Source organism: Nymphalis io, chromosome Z (genome assembly GCF_905147045.1).
Source record: "Nymphalis io chromosome Z, ilAglIoxx1.1, whole genome shotgun sequence".
NCBI classification, from domain to species: Eukaryota; Metazoa; Arthropoda; class Insecta; order Lepidoptera; family Nymphalidae; genus Nymphalis; species Nymphalis io.
In genome coordinates this window covers 4,543,419-4,568,299 of record NC_065918.1, presented here as the reverse complement: position 1 = coordinate 4,568,299, position 24,881 = coordinate 4,543,419, and the positions used below count along the sequence as shown (strand labels likewise).

Genomic DNA, 24,881 nt, shown 5'->3' with positions numbered 1-24,881 from the left:
CAAAATTAGACAACGAATTCTGCTTTTCATTTCTATAAAATTATATAAGAAGATATCAATGTAAAGGATTTATACTCATAACTACGGTTTATAAAAATGAAGACGGTGTAAGCATAAGCTTAAATCAAAATTTCAATATAAATCAATTCAATGGAATTTGTCGAATATTTAAAATGCCGTTTTGAATATATTATTTTACCTTAGTTCCTTATAACGAATATTATTAATATTTGATAAAGCGTTGTTTGTAATTTATTACTATAATTTAAAAGGGCGACTGCGGTGAAGTTTATATCAATACATATAATATATTTTAATAGAGCCAAATATCATTTAATATCATAATACATAAGTCGACTAAAAACGTGAAAAAATATTTTTGTCTTTTTTATGTTTTTTTTTTTCTTAATACAAATAATTCGAATTTAATTAATGCCTGAATATTTTACAAGGATTAACTTTAGAACAGATATATAATTAAAAATTATTGCATTATTTAAATCTAATATTGTAATAAAATTTAACAATATTAATTAATTAATTAATTGAATTGTGTAAAGCATGATATTGCTAAAACAAGCTATTTTTTTTTCAATTTAATTATTTCTATATGGTTCATATAACGGTAAACATTAAAATATTTTTGAAATATCTAATTTATATTCAGCTAGTATTGTTCTGTGTGTATTCTATTTAATTGGGTTTAGTAAGTATATCAAGCTTCCGACTCAACTAAACCAGTTAGTAAGACACCTTAAACTAATTGTATGAATTGATAATATTAAAAATGTCAAAAGCTCAGACGCCATCTACCGGATAGTATTATTACTATACATGTTATCCATGTTGTAAATGTCGACAGATATGCAAATATAATTCCTTTTAGTTGAAAGATATGTGACGTGAAACGATTCTTCTATTATTTTAATATATAATCAAATATTTTTCGTTTTTAAATTTGGCTTAAAAGGAAAAATAATAAAAAGAATAATCATAAATAAACATATAGTGATGGAATTATTTCAAAAACCGACCATAAAGAGTCGAACGATTTATCTTATCGTGAAAATCTATTTTTTTTTTAAATTATTTATTATATTTTAAGAGATTTTTTATTCAAAATATTGAAAATATTAGTTACTTACGGATCATTTATATATCATATTTGTTGTCACATTATAGCATTTCATAATGATTTATATTTTGTATAATATATTAAAATACAAGGTTTGCCTTCTATTTCCTCTATAATACGAGCATGGTGTGTGTACGATATAAATTCAATATTTTGAAAATGATAACTTTTGACAGGTTTTATTCGATGAGACCGTCTCCTACACGCTATATTAATATCTATTGCATATAATGACAAAATTTGTAAGAAAATGTATGTATATATCGTCTAAAAAATAATTATATATTTGTAAAATACAATATCATTAAAATGTCATGTTATTATTATCATCAATTGAAGTACCTTGAAGTATAACTGGTCTTGAAAACATTAATTTGATAACGATAGTTTTATTTGATATTAAGTCTTGGTCTGCCTAAGTGCGGTGCTATTTGTGTTTATTTTATTATTTTTAAAGATAAACAGGCAATGATCATTACATTAGTACATGAGTTAGAACGCGAATAGCGCTCATAGTCCGTTGTGCCGATTGTGAGCAGCTATTCTAAATATACTCCTTTATGATATTGATTTACAAATTAATTTTCGATCAAGTTCGTTACTTGCGTGGACTTTACGTACTTTTTGACTCTCAGGCAAAGGCAGTATATAAATTTAATTATACATTTACATTTGACATAAGTTTGTATTAGAAATGTTGGAAAATAATAAATACTGCGTTTAATGAGTATAAAATGACGATTCGAAAGTGCTTACAAACTGACTTGAATAAAGTATATATTTATTTGATTTGATTTGGTTATTCGCGGGTGTTCCTGTTTCTGCTCTATAGCTTTACACGAAGGTTTTATTCAACAAGCGTCTCAGGCTTAATTTTTAGTCTAACACAATATAATTTGAAGACTTGTAGGAATCATCAACTGCCAGCGTAGCAAGGAGTGTCTCTAAGGCGTTTGCACTGGGTCGGGCATAGTTTACGAAGAGCACGACGATCCATAGGCTTGCTCCTGTTGGTTGAAGGAAACGTGTCTTCTAAGACTCTCTAAGGTCTCTTTTTAAACCAATCAACACAGACCAATGAGTAGATGTATCGAGGCAGACCTTGAAACGCTGAGACTGGGAGTCAAAGTCAAAGACAGAGCTACATAGAAACTGCTGCACATTATTACCACGAGGTTATAATGTGCACAAAGCATAAAGCTCCTAATAACGCGCGTTAGGCACGATACGTAGTCAATACAATGGTTTATAGCGTCTAAGTAAATAAGATATCGTATAATATGTTCACGCGTTCACGCGAAAACTGTTTTAAAAACATTACGAGCATCCCGATGAGGCTTCAAGATATAACTGAAAATTATTAACCACAAGGAGGCCACATCGCTTATTTCGCTCCTTGAAGCCGAAACGACGTAATTGTACATCAAAAACAAAATATACAAACGTGAACCTAAAACGGGAACATCGAAATATGTAATTTTCTGTATATCTATATAAATGTATGATTGTAAAATTGTGTGCAATAAAGAATAAATAAATAAATATATAAAGTGTAAAGAGTTGTATGTTCCAACGCTCTAATATTTACCTGTCCGATTTGAAATATAAAAAACCTAGTAGGTCATAGCGTTTAAAAGGGGTGAAACAGCGAGGAGCGGAAATAAACTAGCTTTATTACAAACGATGACATTAATATCATTAGAAAAGTAACGTAGTCTGATCCAATAACTTTCAAAAATAGATTCCCGACAAACAAAAATAATAATTATTATTCGTTAACAATATGTACTAAAGTAATATCAATCGGATAAGTTATAAGACTTATATATTTATTTAATCCGACGTCAGTAGTTAAAACCTATAATAATTTAAAAAATCTAATTACAATCGACTTACAATTAAAAAAAAATCTTTAGGAACCACAAATTTAAAATGATATTGCTTTATACGTTAAATATTTAAGATACATTCATAGATTTTCACAACAATTAAAGTTTTGAAAATATTTTTTATTAATTACGATGTATAATTATGACTCTATAAAAATACCGAATAGCAAAGTTTTAGAATGTGAACAAGAAAGTGAATCATAAATATGGCGATGTCGCTGACGTCATTGACGGTCAGGAAGTATTTCGTGCGTATTACGATTAGGATCAAACAAGCATTTCGATATATTAGTATTTGCTTACATATTAATATGGATAGGACTGCGGATGACGATAATATCACATAGCTATTGTCGATTTAGTTTGTAGAAAATGTCAAAATGTTTTGTATGCGTTCGCTATTGACATGTTGTATTTAATAGTTTAGATGAAATTTGTTCTCGAAGTCGCTTCGAAAATTGTGGATTTTTTTTTGTCTAGCCTCCAGGATCATACGATATTTATACAGGTATTTTAGGTCCACGGCGCCTTATGTTTGCGTTACGCTTAAAACTCACGGAGCGGTTTTCACCCGCGCCCACCGCGGTGGCGGAACAGATGTTTTATTTCGAAACTCACGAGGCCGCAGTTCTATTCGTTTATCGCAAGACGAGCGGTTATACATACAAAATGGCGTTTGATTTCTGTACGCGCGCCGCCCGCCCGCCAATCGCAAATCGCAGTTGCGTGTTTATACTAGTTGCCCGCCGGTACAGCGGGACCTGCAAACAGTCGCGCACGTTGCAGGCGTAAAATGCCTCGTGAAATGTATACGATTTTTTACATACATATCATTTTACAGACGCCGCGGACCCGCAACCGCGGCGGTCACGGGCGAAGGTCGCTCCTTAACTTGTTAGCCTTACAAATCAGAAATCGTAACAGTTAATAATAATATTTAGCACTTTTATAAAAATGTGCATCGCATTAAAAAATTAGTGGAATAGTTATATTTATTAGTTTCTTTATTGTTCCGTTAATTACATCTAATATCAATAGATATGATAAGCTAGATTTACATTATTTTCAATTTTAAAAGGCTGTTTTTCAGGCACGTTTCGTTTCTATAAAATTACTAATCTGGTATCTTATTATCATCGAATAAAACCTGCATGTTAAAAAATACATGGCATATCTACAATTTACGAAGCCTAATGTCTATAAAAATTTTATACGATGCATAAGTTAAGGCAGTAAGATAAAGGGGTAACTCCTATGAATTAGTTAAGGTGCGTGTGTATTACTATATGATAATGTATATTATAAAAATAATTCGAAGATTTTTTTTAAAAAAAATTACTTTAACAAATGTATCTCCTATTTTATTGCTTGTTACGTAGCGTAAAAAAATTTTTAAAACCGAAAAAGAAATTCTTACTATTTTCGTATTTGATATTTCGTACTTAAAAAGGCTTTTCTACGTATTTTTGTACTATTTAAATTTGTCGGATCGCTAGCGTTTTATATTATAAATGGAACGACATTGAAAAAACGTTGTCGAATCGGAACGAGATGTGCGACTATCATTTTCTAATTATATTTCTATCACAGACTAATCTATTTAAGAACTGTGAAATCTATTGTCGATGATAATTATGTATGCGATAATATATATATATATTAATAAATTATCGTGTATCGCATAAGAAACGGTTTTTAATCTTTATTATGACGAATTGAAAGGATATTCTCCTGTAGAAAAGAACGAGTATGATAGAAAGTTACATACTACTTACAGTACGGCGATAAATATTGCACATCGATCTTTAAAAAGAGACAATCGTCTAATTTCGGATTCGTAGAGCGTTATCTATATATATATTTTTGGATTTGAAAATATATCGTCTCAACTAAAAGGCTATGCACCATCTGGAAACGTGGATATGAAATTAACTTCAGTAAAAATTATTGACCTATAAAGTGTAGTAAAGATGAATGAGTGAAGTAAACATGATTGGTGCCGAAGAATGGAAAAAGTTTTTCGGTCACGCAATCGAATGTGAGAATGAATATCGAAGTGTTCAACACGATTTAGACAATAACACTGATAGACTAATATCAGTCATATTATATTATAGAAATGGAAGGAACATACATACATCAACGTGATACAAAAATGATCTTTTTATTTTATTTTTCCACAATCTAAAGACAGTATTTATGGAATTCATTCATTTACATAGAAACTCATAATTGTTTTAACAGCTCCTAATAGATACCGGACTGTTAGTGTTTCGTGCGACAGAGAGACCGCTCTACGAAGTTAAAATTAGCCGATTCTCTCTTTCCAAAGGTCGATGTGCAATATTTATCGCCAGGTACAATACCATATACAATGGAAAACGCGATGGCTTCATCACAGATACTAAATACAATATTAATGCAAGCAAGGTGTTATTATTAACACTATACGAATCGATTTCTGCGATAAAGCCAATTTTATTTTAATAATTAAAATAAAAAATAACAACTAGAATCATAAATTATTATTTTTTCTTTGTGCGAGTTTTAATTATTTTTGGGTCTCTAGACGTGATATTAGTTTTGATAAACAACCAATATCAGTAACATATTCCTCACATAATTTAAAGTAATAAACTACGTCAATATTTTAAAGCAAAAGCGCACATTTCATTATAATCTAAAAAAAAAAACATTGAAGTTCGTTATTTAACACACAAAATTGATAATATCAGAGTCGTAATTTTTTTAATTTTATTTTTTTGATACAATTTACCCCCATCGTAAGCAATCACGATCCACAGCAAACATATATGTACGTGTAAAATATCATTAATAACATTCATGAGCTTTTCGGTGATTACTTTAATGAACTATAATTTGATTTAACTGATCGATTTTACTCTGAACGTCACCAGCATTTCTGTGATATCTAGAATATTATTTCGATAATACGAGAAAAAGCGCACCAATAGCTGTAGAATAAAAAGAAATGTTAGAAATGCTAGAATTACAAATAATAATTTTGGGTAACACAAACTTTAGTCTTTTTGCTATTTCACTGTGATGTCACATTTAGCACGCAAACGACAGCATGCGATCTAACACATGCCGCACGCATATTATATATATTTAAAAAAGTTTATAACCAATTAGCCTGGAATTATTATGAATAATAAACATTTCACAACCCAAACATTGCATTTAGCGAGGATGAAGCGATATATCCTAATTAACTATAAAATATATGTAAATGTAAAAAATGTGACATCCACTAAATTAAATATTTGATGAATATTATTTAAGCGAACGGCGTTTTGGCACAGAAGTCATTATCATTAAATTCCATACCAAAGGTCCTATGTTCGTTTATCGCTAACAGCAAATTATCGTAACTTATTAAGTATGTATAAAGTTCCGAGTGAAAAAAGAGAATATTTAGAAAACCGATAACTTAAGAGTTTGCTTGGAGCTTGAATGTGTTCTTGTTTATAATGGGAGAAATATATTTTTAACGAATTACTTGAAATTTGTATATAACTCTCGCTTCGCAGCTGGAAGTAGGATCACATACAAATACCCGCTCTACAGCCAGATAGGGTCGACGCGGGTCGTGTATTGCCACCGTTATGGTCGGTGAAGTAAAGGCGTGTCCTCGCTGGACTCCCATCGACTGGCACGCGGTCTCTCGCTGCAGTTGTTCGTGCAGCACGCTGACACGTTCGGGCGGGCCTGTAAGTAATGCGAATCGTTATATATTAAATCATTGAATTAGTCATGTGGTTTCCGGTATAGTTGAATACGGATTTTATTTTGTGTTCAATACCGTAACAGCCTGTGAATGTCCCACTGCTGGGCTAAAGGCCTCCTCTCCTCATTTTGATGAGAAGGTTTGGAGCTTATTCCACCACGCTGCTCCAATGCGGGTTGGTAGAATTCACATGTGGCAGAATTTCAGTGAAATTAGACACATGCAGGTTTCCTCACGATGTTTTCCTTCACCGTAAAGCACGAGATGAATTATAATCACAAATTAAGCACATGAAAATTCAGTGGTGCTTGCCCGGGTTTGAACCCACGATCATCGGTTAAGATTCACGCGTTCTTACCACTGGGCCATCTCGGCTTTTTGTGTTCAATACATCCATCATCAATACTATCGGCATTCACGTTGGTGTCCCGTTGGTTGGTTCGTTGGTAACCAATATGGTGTCGAGAGACAAACAAAACGATCTTCCAATTTTGCCATCAAACAGGCCGTAAAAATTTGCCAGTTGCCTTCAGTAAGAAAAAAAGGTAAATTGGTTCAGAATTATATACTCTTTTGTAGTATTGTTGTATATATGTAATCATACAGTATACTACTATTATAACTATTCTGATTATTCAAAACGACGTGTCAGATATTTCAAAGATTTACCTGAGCATGTTGCAGGTCGTAGAGATGGAGGGTGCTAACTGACATGTCTCGAACTTCGTCCGGTAGCTCTGGTGCTGCACCGAGTTCGAACGCGCTGGCACCCAGAACGCTGCTCGCCCCCGCTAGTCCCACCATACCTCGTGATACCCCACCCTCTTCCTCGTCACTAGTCTCGTCCATATCCTGTAAGGTCAAATATTTTTTCTTATCAACTCCATCTCAAAATTTGGGTGTCATGAGAGCCAAGTAAGGGACTTTTTGTTAAGCACCTCGACAATACTTATGTACGCAAAAAACACAGGTTTAGATTCCCAGGAAAAGCATTCGCACCAGAAAGGCGGTTTGCAGCAAAAGTTCTCAAATTAATTGAATTTAAGAAGCTAATGAATAATAATAATCTGATAATAATATATTTATTTTACAATAATATGTTTAACATTCTTCCCTATAACCTCATTAAATGGTAAACATTTAAGCAACCGAGAATTTAAATGATCACATCACTTTTACCATTACATATCTATTTTTTCTATTTATTTATTAAATTTAATATTAATTGATACAAACAAAACTTCAAGTTTAATCCCTTTCAATAATATTTAGATTCATAATAATAATAATAAGTGCATCTAAATAATTATATATAATAATAATAAACATAATCCAACTTACCGGTAGTCTATAGTTTTGCTTTGGTTGATATGAAAGCAACGCAGGGAGAGGTGTGTTGGTACCGAATACGCTCTGCTGTATAAAGGAACCCAACATTGTTTTGTTCTGAAATTAATTAAACATATAATTATTCCTAGCCTTGGTTATTTACGTTACGTTCTCCACTTTTATATAGATATATTCTTTTTATATTATAAGATTTAGTTTTTTAGTAATACAGAGAAATCCAGAATTTTTATTTTCTATATAAAAATACACATACATACACGTGTGTGTATATATTTTTTTCCTAATATATATCGTCATCGTAGCCATCCCTTGTCGAAAAACGAATATATCAATATTATTAACGGATTTCGGAAAAAAAACATCTTTACAGATAACATAAAATGGCTGGTGAAAGAAAAAATATAAAGAGTAAATTGAAGTGGTGTTCACCGCACACCACTTTGTTATGAAGTTCTTAAATTTTGGACATTAACAATAAAATATGGCACAAAACACATCTCGTTTCAAATCTCGTTCAAAATAAATACGCATAAAAATATGTTTTAAACAAGGAAAAAAACGAATCAATGCTAACCGAGTTTTCATAATCTACATAGATATAATTCGAACAAAATCGTGATCAAATTGATTGTAATGTAACTTACAAGTCCGTTCAGACTGGGTTTAGCCTGGTATATGCTCTGCCTCAGGGAGCGTAGGAACTGCCTCTGAGCCAGCTCGGTAGGCTGCCAGCCGGGGTGGCGACACGAAAACGCGATCAGGGAGAGTTCGGTCTTGCCAACTTCCCCTTGGTTGTATTGAGTGTTACATGCTATAAAAAATAATTATTAAATACTAAGATCCTAATTATAATATTATAAACTAGGGTTTTCAGGTGTTACATATAAAAAAAGTAGCGATGTCCCATCCTTGGGTTTCACATTTGGTATGACACCGAGTTTCAACAAGTTCGAGTCAATGGTTGAGCCGTGAAAGATTAACAGGCAGACAGAGTTACTTTTGCCTACTTAATATTAGTATAGACTATTCTCAATACTGTGTACTGAGTGAGTTTGTTTATTTGTTACCTTAACAATTACGATCTAATTCGCATCATGAAATGTATACATGTATTATTTTCAAAGCATATTGATAAGATAATTATTTTTCTTAATCTTCATAATTAATATTCTTTAAAACAATTAAAGGTTTCCTAGTAATGGCGATATTGCTAATTCATTACTAGTAATACGATCAAAGGTCGCAGGTTCGATTCGAGCACGCAACACATCAGCTTTACGTGTTTAATTCATATTAATATTTATTACTCTCGTTACGGAAAATATCGTGTGGAAACCTGTCATGTCATAAAATTCTATTACATCCACCACAAGTCTTCCCCCTTTAACAAGAGAGGATACACGTAACCCGCCGTGACACTATGTATGACAGTTTAACGTGCTATCGTATTGCAATTTCTTCTTCTGTTAATTGTTCTTTTGTACTTGTAGGGATTGTTTTAGACTGCGACTTTCAAACTTTGTAATTTTTTTTTAAACAAGCGACTGATTTAATGTCACAATTAAAATAATCATTAAGAAATTAAATCAAACATTAATTACCTCTGTTTCCATTTTTGCCGTGCACCTGCCAATCGGGGTGACCGTGACGTCGTATATCCAACTGAAAATAAAAAACGTCTAAATTCACAGATAATATAATATATACTTTATGTCAGAGAAAAATTCAAATTAAGAACATCGCGAGGAAAACTTTTATAAATTGTAAATCATTTGTTATCTATTTTATTTAAATAAACTTACAGACGTTCTTACATATTATTAAGCGGATATACTTATTTTTAAATTAATTTTAACCAAACTTTGAACTCTGTTATTGTGGCTGGGAATTATGTGTTCTATAAATAATAATAATAGTATATATTCTATATATCCTGGGACATTATTCACACACGGCCATCTGATCCCAAACTAAGCAGAGCTTGTACTATGGAAACCAGACTACTGATATACTACATATACTTTTATTATTTTTCTTTTTTGTAAATAAGTAACTATCTTTATAAGTATTTAGACTCAGGATAAACAGACATGTTCATGCACACAAATGTCCGTCCTGGGTGGGAATCGAACCCACAACCTTCGGCGTGAAAGGCAAGTATCTACCAACTACGCCAACCGGCCCGCCAATTGGTAGAACATATTTAGTTTAAGTGGATTTAAAGCACGTATTGGATATTATACGTGCAACTGTTGCAGATCTAAATTAATAAATCAATAAATCTGAAAACTTTTATATCAAGAAAATATATATCAAGTGTAAATGATTTACCGATGATCGTGGGTTCAAATCCGGGCAAGCACCACTGAATTTTCATGTGCTTAATTTGTGTTTATAATTCATCTCGTGCTTAACGGTCACGGAAAAAACCGTGAGGAAACCTGCATGTGTCTTCATTGAAATTATGCCACATGTGTATTCTACCGACCCGCATTGGAGCAGCGTGGTGGAATAAGCTCCAAACCTTCCCCACAAAAGGGAGAGGAGGCCTTAGCCCAGCAGTGGGACATTAACAGGCTGTTACTTTTTACTTTTAAATGATTTATTTTTAGATTAACTAGTTGTTTCTGTTTTATATATAATTGACATGTGAATTTTTATATTAAAATTTTATAAAATATGGAGATAAATACCTGCGCAAAGGAACAGACGTCACCTATGCCGAGAACGCTCACAGTGAAATTTCTATAGAAGTCGACGATATCTAACGCGCGCGATCGCAGTGATAGAAGCACCAGCGGGCAGAGCAGTGGACTAAGCAATTCGAACACTATGTATACCTGTGAACAAATTTAATTAAATAAAGCACGGGTTTAATTATAAATGATTGCTTCTAATATAGTAAGGACAAGTTTGCTCACGTGTGTGCGCTGTTTAATTAAAGAGAATTAGAATTTCCATATGGTACGACAATTTTAATTATATTTAATGCATTTTATTTTTGTTAAGCTTTTTTTTTTAAATAAATAACTAAAATGATTTTATGTACATTTATCTACGATCAATGTTCATAGTTTGATTGTATTGAAGGGATAGTAGTCCACTCGTGGGACGCAGTAGCCGGACAAGAAGTATCAGTGTCGAAAATACATCCCAATGTATTATGAAATATATTGATTTTAATATTACATTGGGATGTATATTCGATACCGATATTCACAAAATAAAGAACAATAATTTTTTACACATTTAGGTTTATTCATGAACTATGAACATGACAGATAAAAACATGCTTGCTTAGTACATCTTTATCAATGAATACCGGCTTATTTTCTCTATGATACTATTTCATAGAAGAGGACGTAATATTTTTATTATTAATTTAGAAAACTAAACGATCTTAGACATTTAAAAATATATAAATGTAAATCTACACAAGATTGAAGCTCCAATATACACTGGTCGTAGAGTAAAGTTTTCCTCCTTATCGCTAAAAAATATATTTATTATTATTATTGTAAAGAGGTGAAGTATATGTAACTGCTGGGCACCGTGGTGCCTGACAGTCCACTAACAAGCTGAACTCGTTTCACGGCACGTTCAACGGGTTGCGTTCATATGCTAATGCCCTGACTTTTTTTTAAATAGACGAGGAAGAAGAAATTCTAATTTTGCTTGTAAAAGATGGTGTCAAAATAACTGACAATAGACTTCATTGGATAAATTTAAAATATTTGTTAATACTTTACCGTTATCTATTTTAAGTGATTATTCTTTAATTGTACATTTACTCTATGTATGTACATTTTCTAATTAAACTAACTAAAATTTAAGTCGAAAATGCTCAAAATTGTCTTGATATCTTGAATAACGTCGCGCCGTGTGAAACAAAACGAAAACAATTTTATGTAATGTAATAATTAATCCTTCTCAGTCCTTTTATTATTTAATTTCAGTTAATAAAATTTAATAATTAATTTAAGTTAAAATATTTGCATGTCATAATCATTAGAATTAAAGCCATGTTTATAAAAACGACATGCAAACAATGCATTATTTTAGAACAAATTTGATTGATGCTCCGCTCCTATTGGTTATAGCGTGATGTTATATAGCCTATAGCCTTCCTTGTTAAATGGGCTATCCAACACTAAAATAATTTTTCAATTCTAACCAGAAGTTCCTGAGATTAGCGAGCTCAACCAAACAAACTTTATAATATTAGTAAATATTAATAATGTACGAGATGGCTGTATTGTTTTATAATAATAAGTTTTATTTCAGGCAAATTAATAAAACCCATAATTAAAAAATATACAGTCATCAAAATAGAAAAATGTACCGATGCTAATATAAAATGTATATATGTACGTTACCGCTCTGAACTGAAATAGGTGTTGGAAATGTGCTGCCACGTCCTTGGTGTGCGCGCGACCCCTCCAGGCGGTGGGCAAGTAATGCACGTGTCCTAGCACTTGCACCAGCAGCTCCTCTCCACGCGCAGGGCCCGTGCATGCTCCACCGAGCCGTTCCTCTTCGCCAATTAGGGCCCTAAAATTTAAAATTTCACATTGTACATACTTTATACTCTACTAAACACCACACCGCAAAGAGATAACAAATACAAAACATGTATACTGCCTAAATAAAAGTACATTTATGGCGACCTTATCGCTACATAGCGATCTCTTCCAGGCAACCAACGGTCTAAGTATATATGTATTAATAATAAAATTAAATAAACAAAAACCCTTGCATATATTTATAATTAATATAAGATTAATTTCATAAATATATTGTATATAAAAATTAACGGTTCAGTGAGAAAATAATTAATTCGTATATAAAAGTTTAGTATTGTTCAGTTGGTGATAGATCATACCTGGCTCCAGCGAGAATACAGCCGAGTATGGTGATTATAGTCAGCACGTGTTCCACGGTGAGCACATCCTCGTCGTACACTGACAGCATTACGAGCACGCCCAGCACACTCGCTGATAAGAACACTACATTCCTGTAATATAACGTTTTTTTTTACACTTAATAGGCAAGCGTTTGACCGTTGACTTGCCTGATCTTAAGCATCGACACGGTCTAAGATGTAGCACGCTCGCCTGAAAGAAACCTTGAACTGGTTTCTTTTAGGCGAGCGTGCTCTGGATTTGAAGACACCAACGTTGTACCTATCAGGAAATACGGACTCAGGCAAAGCATTCCACAGTTTTGCAGTGCGAATGATGAATGTGGATTCAAAGCGCTTCGTACGTAGGCGGGGAATTTCCACTGTTTACCCATGGCGCTTTGATCGCGTCACATTTTAACATACAACAAATAACTTTTACATTATAACTAATAGTGGCCGAGAAACGTTTTATAACGTTTATAAAATGAAAAATTTGTAAGCAGTAAGTCTTTGTTAAAAATACGAATATTATTATATCTTTTTAACGTTGAATACTGTCAATCATAATTTTGAATGTTTATAACTTTGTTTAAACTTTAAACTATATTTAAGTGTCCTTTCAAATTTAAAATGGTTCATCTACATCGTTGGCAGCGCCCCAGTTCTAATAATAGAAGAACGTGAAACTTAATAATGATCTGTTGCGCTTCAGCGAAATCATACATAGTATGTTATATTTTTTTTTTATAGAATATGAAGGCGGACGAGCATATGGGCCACCTGATGGTAAGTGGTCACCAACGCCCTTAGACATTGGCATTGTAAGAAATGTCAACCATCGCTTACATATCCAATGCGCCACCAACCTTGGGAACTAAGATTTTATGTCCCTTGTGCCTGTAATTACACTGGCTCACTCACCCTTCAAACCGGAACACAACAATATCAAGTATTGCTGTTTTGCGGTAGAATATCTGACGAGTGGGTGGTACCTACCCAGACGAGCTTGCACAAGGCCCTACCACCAGTAACTAATACATAGTATGTTGTATAACTAATCCAACATACATTTTGCGTTTTACATATTAGAATCTGTATTGTATTATTATATATTGTAAGCATTAGATGCTTTGTTAAACAGCCAATGGCTTTCCATCCTTATGTTAATTATTCATAGATGTAGTACACCCCATTATAACTTGACGTAAATAACGTTAGCATGTCAATATATTGAGGCAAGGTAAAGTTCTAGAAATAACTTAAATCGCAAGACAATAGAATACGTATTTTTTTTAATGTGAAGTGATGGTAAGTGGTCACTATCACTTAAAAATTCCTTACATCACCAATGCGCCATCAAACTTGGGAACTAAGATATTATGTCTCTTGCGCCTTAAGTTACACTGACTCACTCACGCTTCACCGGAACACAACATATTAAGCATCGCTGTATGGCGGTAGAATATGTGGTGAGTGGGTGGTATCTACCCAGATGAGCTTGCAAGGACCAAATCTAGACAAAAAAAACCAACTGTATGTGATTCATTTCTTTTTACAATTAATTCATCATTAAGATTCTATGAGGAGGAGCCGAGATGGCACAGTGGTAAGAACGCGTGAATCTTAACCGACAATCGTGGGTTCAAACCCGGGCAAGCACCACTGAATTTTCATGTGCTAAATTTGTGATTATAATTCATCTCGTGCTTTACGGTGAAGGAAAACATCGTGAGGAAACCTGCACCTGTCTAATTTCACTGAAATTCTGACACATGTATATTCCACCAACCCGCATTGGAGCAGCGTGGTGGAATAAGCTCCAAACCTTCTCCTCAAATAGAGGAGAGGAGGCCTTTAGCCCAGCAGTGGAATATTCACAGGCTGTTACGGTAGTCTATGAGGATACATGAACATGTCGGATTTAAAACTCTGCCACAGATATGTTTAAACTTCTATAAAATAATAAGCTCCAAACGCCCTAGTACCAGGGCGAAGACATTACATCGTATCAACGAGACTATTCGAGATTTTACGAACGTCTATTGCACTTACTTAGCTAGGACCGTTGTGATTGGCGAGTGGAAGCTGGCGAGGTACTTAGTGGCGGGCTTATGGGCACGGTTGAGTCTGTCCCGTAATTCGTGTTCGAGTTCATTGAAATGTCGAAGTGTGACTTTCGCGTATAATGACCACGTGCGCAAGCCGAGAGATCCCGGTGACCTTTTTATTAGCTGTCGAAAAAATGATATAAAGTTTAATATAAATATGAACAATACATACGAAATAATATTAAATCATTTCATTTAAAACTCGTGAACGATTTTAAGAGCATAAAGATAAAACATTATCTATATACTTTAGTACAATAAAATGAAATAAAAAGTTTTATATTTATTTTATTTAAAAAAAATTATGAAATTAATTAATTTGGCTTAATAAAAAATAATATTTTTTGACATTTCTCTAATATAACTTATTATATAAATTAGAATGTATTACCTCCGCATAATTAAAAAAGAAGTACAGAATCTGCCAAGCTTGTATTAATGGTGACAGTATAAGATTTAATAGTGCGAGAAACAATATCTGCCTTTGTAGCTGTCTTGCTAGCATCATTCGCTTCGAATTATCCTTATAGGCTGAACGTAGCTGCCAACAGTTCTCCCATGGACTCCAAGGACTATCTGTTAATGATATCATGAAATATTATAAACTAGTATTCGTCTATGGCTTCGCCCGCATGTTAGTTAGGTTCAAGATTGCTTCACACCAAATTTTATCAAAATCGGCTCAGTGGTTTAGCCTTAAAAGCGTTACGTTTTTTAGACGGATAGAGTTACTTTCACATTTCTAATATTAGTATAAATATGAATAAAAATAATGTCCTCCAGAACGATTTCGGCCACGGCGGCCAATCTTAAGAGAGATTAGCCAACTGCGCAGGAGATATTATTGTACAAGTGTGTGAGGAGGAAACACAGGTGCAATCTATTTCCTAACACGACCGGAACGAGATCAAACGCAGGACCAACGGCTTTACGTGTTTTTCGAGACACGGGACTGTACTCACTTCCAACTTCTAGACTCCGGGATGCTACTGAGAATTTTCGACAGAAAATCCGAATAACTTTTTATTGGCCCGACCTGAGATTTGAACCCAGGACCTCGGGGTCTGCGGTCTTATGTCTAGACCAACGAGGTAATCAGTAAAATGGATATTAATAACAGATTTCATAAAGATTATACTTTTGTATATGTATATTAAGATATTATACATACATATACACAAAATGTATATTAAGATATTAAACGGTATAACTGACTGATCGACTACTTATTGATTTTTTTTTGTTTCGAAATAAAAAATAGATAGGAAGCAACATTACATATTCATCCATTATTTTATAGTACTTATATTGAAGCACAAAATATACAAAAATAAACAATAATACTATATTTACTTTCAAGTTGAAATATATATATATATATATATATATATATATATATATATATATATATATATATATATATAAATATATATATATATATATATATATATATATATATATATATATATATATATATAAATATATATATATATAATTATTATAATTAATAATAATAATAATAATAACTTTATTATTCAGGCATCGAGGCCCATAACTGTCTACAGATTACATATTTATAATTACAGAACATTCATTAATAATAATAATAATAATTAATTAATTAATAATATAATTAAATTATCTAATTCTGTATCTATTTTTAAAGAGATTATAAGTCACAAGTCATTAAAAAAAACAATTAAATTCAATCAATGGTAGCTATTTATTTCCTAATTAATATATTTTATAAACATAACTATTTATATTCTATAAAAAAATATAGAACAGAATCTAATTGAAATATTAGATTAGAAGTGTCATTGCTATTCGAGATAAGGTATATCATTGCATGACGGTGTAACTCTTACACGTGTGTCACGTGGTTTGTTTACATTTATTTCGTCTTGAAAGCGAATGCGAACATTAATAAAAATATATATAATCTGTGGATTCATATACTAGAAAATAGTAAATTTATCACTTAATAACTCAGCATTATATTAATAGTTGTTTTTAATATATATCAAATACACTATTGAACAAACTCGATAATATTGCCCGTATAAATCTACACGAAATTCTACAATACAAAACTTTGCATAACTATTATTGTATATAAATATGTGGAAACTAAGATATGTATGAATATAGTAACAATACGAGGAAAGTGTGATTACAGTGTTGTTGCTTTATTGAATTATTTAGGTATAAAGTTTTGTTTTCTTTTATTATTGTAATGTTACGTATCTGTTTTATATTAAAGTCTCTTTGTTAAAGCATTTTTAGATTTGTGTTCCGGTCATCATCTACGGCCTACGAAGCAATACCCGTACTATTGCAAAACTTAATAAAATTATATAAATATAATAATTAAATAGTGATTACTGTATTACTTACTGTGTATGAATGTAACAAGAATGAAAGTAAATTTATTTTCTCGATTGAATATATTTTAATACATAATAAAATCGTAAAAAGGTTATACTTACAAAATAAAAGAAACTCCAAATTCCATTTCAAGCCTCTGCTTAAGTAATGAAAATCTCCAACGCAAGGGACACGTATTTGCAGGGGTAGTAAATTCTTATTAACCATCGCCACCATGTAATTGTTGAACCTATAACATTTTCAGATCATACGAAATAAAAAAAAACTGTCATATATATGATATATATAGAAGACGTATGCATGACATGAGCTTATAATTTAAAAAAAAATCGCTTAGCATCTTAATACAATTATAAGAAAATACGAGGGTCATTACTTATATTAAATTTGTATAATGACTGCGCATAGCTCAGGCTAGTCAAAATTAAGTGAGTTTGTATTATATATACTCCTTATTTAATTAAACGGGCTCGCTCGATAAAGCCCTATCACTGGCAAGAGTACAATCCACTCATCAAGAATTCTACCGTCAAATGTCAAAAACCTGTATTGCTGTTTCCGTTTAAAGCGAGGAGGCAGTGTAACCACAGGCTAAAGGGATATAACATCTTCAATGCCAAGCTTAGTGGTGCATTGACGGTATACTTCTTGTAATGTCCGTGACCACTCACCATAAGATAAAATCAAGACAAATCAAGATAATCATAAAAAGAGACAATAATAAAAAATGGTTTTACTAAACATAAGAAACACAAGGCAAGACGAGACGCGTTGAAGTTTAAAGGCATTTCAATATAATTATATATGTATTAATGTAATTAATATGTATACATTATAATAAAAATAAATACATTGAATACAAAATGCATAGCTTTCGAGGCAAAAATGTTTTGAATTAAAGCATGTTACATAATCACACGCGTGCAAAGCATGGGCATATGACTACATGCAAAATGAAGATATGAGGCGGATGTTCATTTTACTATTTAAAATATATTTAATTAATTAATAATTATGTCGATACATATGTACGATAGTGTAATTAACATTAATTGTTAAGACATTTATGCATTCGCTTGTCTTTGTGTACTATCCTAGCGTGCATTATTTAATACAATATGAATCTATGCAAATAACATGTCACACATTATAGGACTACCATTATTAATATTGAGAAGTGATACATTGTATAACTTTATAGTGATGATTTTCATCATTCATATTGCATAAATTAATATGAATAGTGTATTTTATTTATTCATTAGCAATGTTTTATTTTGCAACTCAATTCACAGTAAGCATTTCGAGAGCCAGGTTCGCCTCTAAAATAACAATTATAGACTATTTACTGACAACTATTGACTGAGATACCATCTACAGTAACAGCCCGTTAATGTCCCACTGCTCGGCTAAGGCCTCCTCTCCATTTTGAGGAGAAGGTTTAGAGCTTATTCCACCACGCTGCTCCAATGCAGGTTGGTAGAATACACACGTGGCAGAATTTCAATGAAATTAGACACATGCAGGTATTCTCACGATGTTTTCCTTCACCGTCTAGCACTAAATGATTTATAAACACAAATTGAATTAACGCACATGAATATTCAGCGGTGCTTGCCCGGGTTTGAACCCACAATCATCGGTTAAGATTCACGCGTTCTTACCACTAGGCCATACCATCCGCGATCCGATATTTTATTCTGAAAAACTACATTTGCACAGCCAATTGTAAATAATTTCTAGCCGACCAACTTAGATTACGCGTATTATCTATAGTAATATTGTAAATGATAAAGTCTGTTTATTTGTTACCTCATCCCAATTACGCCACTGAACCAATTGTTATGAAATCTAACTTTGAAGTATCCACTGATCCTTATATTAGATCGCGTTATAGATATGCTTATGACTTTAGATAAAACGGGAGTAATGAGAACAAAAATTTAGTGGACGAAGTCGCGAATATTTGTGTAATATAAGTGTGCGGGCAAAATAGAATTGAACCAAAGATTTTATAACAGAGCAGAAACTTTGTAATTAATTTAAAACGACTATAGACAATTGCTTCATCATTAAGTTAGTAAAATTGTTGCAAATTTTAAGCATTTTTATAAGTAACCTAATTTTCTCTGTCCATTTTTGCTAACCTGCTACGCAAAGCAAAGTGGTGATGCTCTATTATAGCCAGTAAATAAAAATTACTATTCGCTCCTTAAATTAAATTTCCTCTTAAATTATTTTTAAACATATTTCAACACTTAATTTCAATCATACTAGAAATAACACTTTACATAAGTCCATTATTTCTTTAAATTAACACAGATACACTCTATGAATAAGTTAGTTCGCACAATGCAATTTAAAAGATTATAGAATAAATTAAACATATTAAAATATATATAATTTCATATATTTTTATAAGTTTCATATATATTGATGCTAGTAGATATTATACTTGACTAACTGCAACATAATTCGCTTCAACTTATTAAAAAATATTATAATAAAATTGAAAGTTATAAGAAAAGCCTTGCATTTACTTATATATTAGTACTACTTATATACATAAGATCTCTAAGAAGATTAAAACTAATCAAAGTTGTTGATAATTTATTCTATAAATAAAAAATATTGTTATAGTTAGTATTAAATACCTGAGTATTCTATGGTAAATATCTAGTTCATTTATCTCTTGTTTGTGGACACACATATGATGTTCCGGTTGTGCTTCTCTTACTCTCTCCTGTACAGTGGACCAGTTCACCCATGCTAATTCACTCTAAAATAAATACAGACACTAATATTAATAACATTTGGAAATGTTTTAATATATAACATGTTCAAAAGTCCAATTTCAACTGACCTCTTTAATCTTTAATGCGTTGTTATAAAATAATTTTGTGTCATAGGCATAATACAAATGATAAATGGATATAACTAATCTCATTAACCAAATAAATGAACACAACACAATGAGACACCACCTGAAAAGAATATTTTACTTACAAATTATATATCATTGGGAACTAATGTAGGGAAATTGTATGCAGGGAAAAAAAATTGATGATTATACAATTAAATATTTTCATTTTTATATAATTGTAATTTTTCCAAATGATTCTACTTTTTATTAGCTTGATCATATTTCAGATATATCAATATTATATGTACACTCTTACCATGTCCAAGATATGTTACTAACACATACTGAAGAAGAGTAAATCACATCATTTAAGCTAAGTTTCTCACTTCTGTTTGCACTGGGATCATTTCTAAATAATCTTGGATAGTCTATACAATGCACCAAAAATGTAGAGAACCAAACAATAAATATAAACTGTAATAGGTAAAATAAATCTGATATCATCATTGGATAAAAGCCACCTCTGACATAAAATCTATACATCCTTGTAAAAAATGAATCAAGATCTTCTATATGAGTCCATCCCCCTGAAACCACAGAACATTGCTTTAAAATTGTAGATGTTCAGAGAAGTCAATTAAATGTAATTAATTAAACAATGTAAGAGAAAATGTAAAACAGTTTGTTAAGTTAAAAGGTTTTCAAAGCCTAATAGCTGATGATTTAACATTTTCATTGTAGTTGTAATTCACAAAGATTAAAGACAAAGCAAATTAATGGAAAATGGTATCATTTAGAAATTCGTTTAAAATTCGTTTACAATACATTTTGAATAAAGCCCATTTTTATGTTTTTCTTGCAGTAATGAAGAAGCTTATTTACCTTTAGTTTGAGGTACTTTGTGAATGATAACATTTGTAGCATCATCATGTTCCTGATCCAGTGTAATCATTGTTGGAGTAACTTCTGCAGATATTCCTAGTGGCGGAGTTAATTCGTTGTCCAAAGCGCTATACGTAATATCACGTCTAAAGTGTGCCATTTTCAAAAGATATTTTTATAACTAAACGCTGTTTCTACGTCTTATTAATTGATAGATGATACTTAATGTCTACACATTCTTGACTTTGGCCCAGAAACGTAAAAAAATCTTTCATAAGAAATGACTTCGTAGATTTATACAAAGGATTTTTGTTTTGTTACATCTTAAAATTATCATAACCATTTGTTAAGCATAAAACTAGTCACATTGCGTTTTTTAAATCAAAAATTAGTTCAAGGATACAAACAATTTTGAAAGAAAAAAGAACTATATAGTGTCTGTATTGTTGAATACGCTTTACAAACCAAATGTCGAAAATAAACGAGTAATACTGACAGCAGATTTGTGATTATAGCAAACAAAAAAAGACCTTTCTGCGCAACAATAACACAGATGATGTAAAACAAAATTTTGAAATAACATAGATAGAAACAAAACATGTCAGATCAAACTATATTTTCTTTTTTTTTATTTTCAAAATAACGTAATTTATTAAATCGAAATGTATATGATCCTAATAATCAGTGTAATTATTTTGCTAGATATTAATGTAGTTTGAAAAATAATTACAATTTCTAATAATAATTATATATCTATAGGTATGATAGAATAAATGATGTAATAATTGACGGTAAAAAAAATTATGTATGTGGAACTATCAATAAAAAGTGTTTTTAGTTTTTGTTATTTTTACTTGTTATTCTCAACATTCACAGACAAGTAAATTTAACATCTTACTAATTTAAGAATACAAAAATAAAAGTATACTTTAATATGTTTTAGTTTTAACTCTTCAAATGTTATGCACAAAAATAAGTGCGACTTAATATTTATTAAGCTCCATATTTATCTATACATATGTACAACTACATAATAGGTACGATACATAAGTAAATACTTTTTACGTTGATTTTTTCTATTAAAAATCTATAAAATTATTTATAAAAGCGGCAAAACGATAAAGGTTTTTATTTAATAATAATAAACACAGAACATAGTCTACATATAAGTGTGGAATCGAATCGATCAATAAAATGTACCGTTGTTTTAATCACTAGTTCCATCTGTCAAAAAGTGAATATTGACAATAGAAACTTATAGCTACGTACCTAGTACCTACCTAAATGATAACACTTATTGTTTAATCGTTAATGTTTACAACTGTTAAAATGTAAATTTAAGGAAGTTGTATACTATTTTTGGACTATTAACTGTTTGAAATTAGATTCCTTTCAACGATTAAATTTAATAACTACTTAGGTTAATGCTTTGTAGGTATATATTTTGTATGAAAACGCCAAACTATATTTCTAGGAGATTTCTAGTTAAGTTAGTTTATGTACAGCAGATTTTTAAATTATATAAATGTGTTAATATATCTGAAACGTCTAATATACGTACGTTTTAATATTTCATTTCCGTGATTACTCTTCAAAAATGTTTATCGTTGGATTAACCGGTGGATTAGCCACTGGGAAGAGTACGGTCCTTTCAATTTTTCGTGACAATGGAATAGCTGTTATAGATGCAGATGAAGTAGCCAGAAAAGGTATATCATATAACATTTTACTTTTTTTCATATAAAATTTTATATTTAACTGAACCAATTCTACCATGCTCAATCGCAACACACCCTCATAACAATATCTGTACTGTTCAAATTTCATTCTAGTTAACCTTTAGTACTTTTCCAGTCTTGGAACCAGGCACAAGTGCGTGGAAGGAAGTAAAAAGTTATTTTGGTGGAAATGTGTTATATCCTGATGGAAAAGTCAACAGGTTAATACTAGGAGAATTGATATTTGATGATATAGAGAAGCGACGGAAACTAAATGCCATAACTCACCCAAGAATTCAAAGAGCCATGATGATTATGGCATTAAAGTTTTTTTTTTCTGGGCACAAGTATGTAGTTATGGAGGTTCCATTACTCTTTGAAACGGGAAAAATGTTGAACTATATGCACAAAATTATAACTGTAATATGGTGAGCATATTTTATTAATAAATCATCAATTTAATTGTTGCCGTAGTCACCTTGCAATGATTGTTATTCTTACTTGACCTTGGGTTTTTTAGTCATGTGAATAAGTCAGATGTCACATTTGAATCAATAATAAACAACAACTAAATAATATAAATTTTATAAGAAATAGTATATTTACCTACTTCTAATAATTATTATATTTGTGTTTCAGTGAAGATCATCAACAATTAGAGCGGCTGTGCAAACGCAATGACTTCTCGGAAAAAGTTGCCATAAAGAGAATAAATACTCAAATGCCATTGGAACAGAAAGTAGCCAATTCTCATTTTGTTATAAATAACTCTGGTGATATTGAAAACACAAGAACTCAAACCCTAAGCATAATAAAAGTGTTAAGCCGATCCAAGTTTACTTGGTAAGTAATTCATATATCTACTTACCATAATCTACCTTTTTGTCAGCTATAGAAGAATAATAATGATATGTGTGGTCAAATCATCTACATGCTCAGGTAATGGATGGACTTGGCTAAATTTTTCTTAGATAACTTGTAGTGTATTTAGGGTACTCGGCAAACAGTACCTTTTTCATTTGAACTTCACCAACAGTTCCAGTTCTGGTATAAAATGGCAATAAAAAAAACGTAGCGATTATCACAACCTGCAACTATATTTATTATTGATTGTCTGTCTAAAGATACAATACATATCCTCGACTGACATTTAAAGAATCTATATGAGTTAAAGCATATTTACAAAAATGGATCTGAAAAATGGATGACACAACAAAGCTGAAAACCATAAATATGCATAATGGACTTTATAAATTGAAATGATTACCTCATAGTTTTTAAGTCTTTTAGACTAAGGTAAAAGACTGGGAAAATAAAAGGTTTTCAATCTTCATTTACTAACTTGGTACTAAAAGATAGACAATCAGGACACTATGCTTATCTTATTACTCATATACATATATCATAATTCAATGTAGACTAGTCAGGAAGATATGTAGTGATGTTGTATAGTAAATATGTAAGTTACAGACCATGGTATTTTGTTCAAAGTACTTTTTAATTAACTTGGAATGGACACTTAGTAGTAAGTATTTTAAACGTCTTATGACACCCACATCTGAATATGTCTTTATTCTACTCTGCTTGAATCCACACGGCACCTATTCAAGACACTGCATTTATTTATTTGCATAATTAAGTAAAATTGTGTAATTACAAAAGATAAATATTCAGATTCCAATCAATGTAAAAAATAACATAGATATGTAAAATAAATTAAAAAATGTTTTAGTGTGTGTTTTTATTCCAGGTACTTCCGAGCAATTTTTGGTATAGCTGTTTTATCTATTATGTTTGGTATAACCCATTTAGTTTATAACTTATTTTATAATAAAACTTCCATTATTTAAAATATAATATATAGTTTTATTTCTGCTCATTAACTCCGAAAGTT

At 31.3% G+C, this 24,881-nt stretch overlaps 2 protein-coding genes across 3 annotated transcripts; one reads left to right on the top strand and one right to left on the bottom strand.

The window, feature by feature from the left end:
- Positions 1 to 467: 467 nt before the first annotated feature.
- LOC126780263 (autophagy-related protein 9A) lies at positions 468 to 21,737 on the bottom strand. Of its 2 annotated transcripts, XR_007670466.1 has the most exons (16): positions 21,270 to 21,737; positions 20,704 to 20,974; positions 20,388 to 20,508; positions 20,179 to 20,303; positions 17,626 to 17,753; positions 15,528 to 15,712; positions 15,081 to 15,259; positions 13,008 to 13,139; positions 12,502 to 12,676; positions 10,819 to 10,965; positions 9,727 to 9,787; positions 8,770 to 8,936; positions 8,117 to 8,221; positions 7,445 to 7,627; positions 6,548 to 6,756; positions 468 to 5,999 (listed from the first exon to the last, which is right to left on the bottom strand). XR_007670466.1 is itself a non-coding variant. In XM_050504581.1 (15 exons), exons 1-15 carry the CDS (start codon positions 21,427 to 21,429, stop codon positions 6,652 to 6,654), a joined length of 2,244 nt encoding a protein of 747 aa, XP_050360538.1. In that variant the 5' UTR covers positions 21,430 to 21,737; the 3' UTR covers positions 468 to 6,651. The 2 variants fall into 2 exon arrangements, 1 of the variants encoding a protein (XP_050360538.1); XM_050504581.1 differs by having other exon boundaries at positions 468 to 6,756.
- An 828-nt stretch (positions 21,738 to 22,565) lies between these two features.
- LOC126780563 (dephospho-CoA kinase domain-containing protein) lies at positions 22,566 to 24,844 on the top strand. Its single transcript, XM_050505149.1, has 4 exons — positions 22,566 to 22,978; positions 23,124 to 23,415; positions 23,627 to 23,830; positions 24,738 to 24,844. Exons 1-4 carry the CDS (start codon positions 22,867 to 22,869, stop codon positions 24,835 to 24,837), a joined length of 708 nt encoding a protein of 235 aa, XP_050361106.1. The 5' UTR covers positions 22,566 to 22,866; the 3' UTR covers positions 24,838 to 24,844.
- The last annotated feature ends 37 nt before the right edge of the window (positions 24,845 to 24,881 follow it).

Coding starts and splice junctions, on each gene's coding strand:
- LOC126780263 (XM_050504581.1), bottom strand. CDS start 21,429: ATGGCACACTTTAGACGTGATATTACGTATAGCGCTTTGGACAACGAA. Junction 8,222..8,769: donor AACCCAGTCTGAACGGACTT/GTAAGTTACATT, acceptor AATTAATTTCAG/AACAAAACAATGTTGGGTTC. Junction 6,757..7,444: donor ACGACCTGCAACATGCTCAG/GTAAATCTTTGA, acceptor CATTACTTACAG/GCCCGCCCGAACGTGTCAGC.
- LOC126780563 (XM_050505149.1), top strand. CDS start 22,867: ATGTTTATCGTTGGATTAACCGGTGGATTAGCCACTGGGAAGAGTACG. Junction 23,416..23,626: donor AAAATTATAACTGTAATATG/GTGAGCATATTT, acceptor TTTGTGTTTCAG/TGAAGATCATCAACAATTAG. Junction 23,831..24,737: donor AGCCGATCCAAGTTTACTTG/GTAAGTAATTCA, acceptor TTTTTATTCCAG/GTACTTCCGAGCAATTTTTG.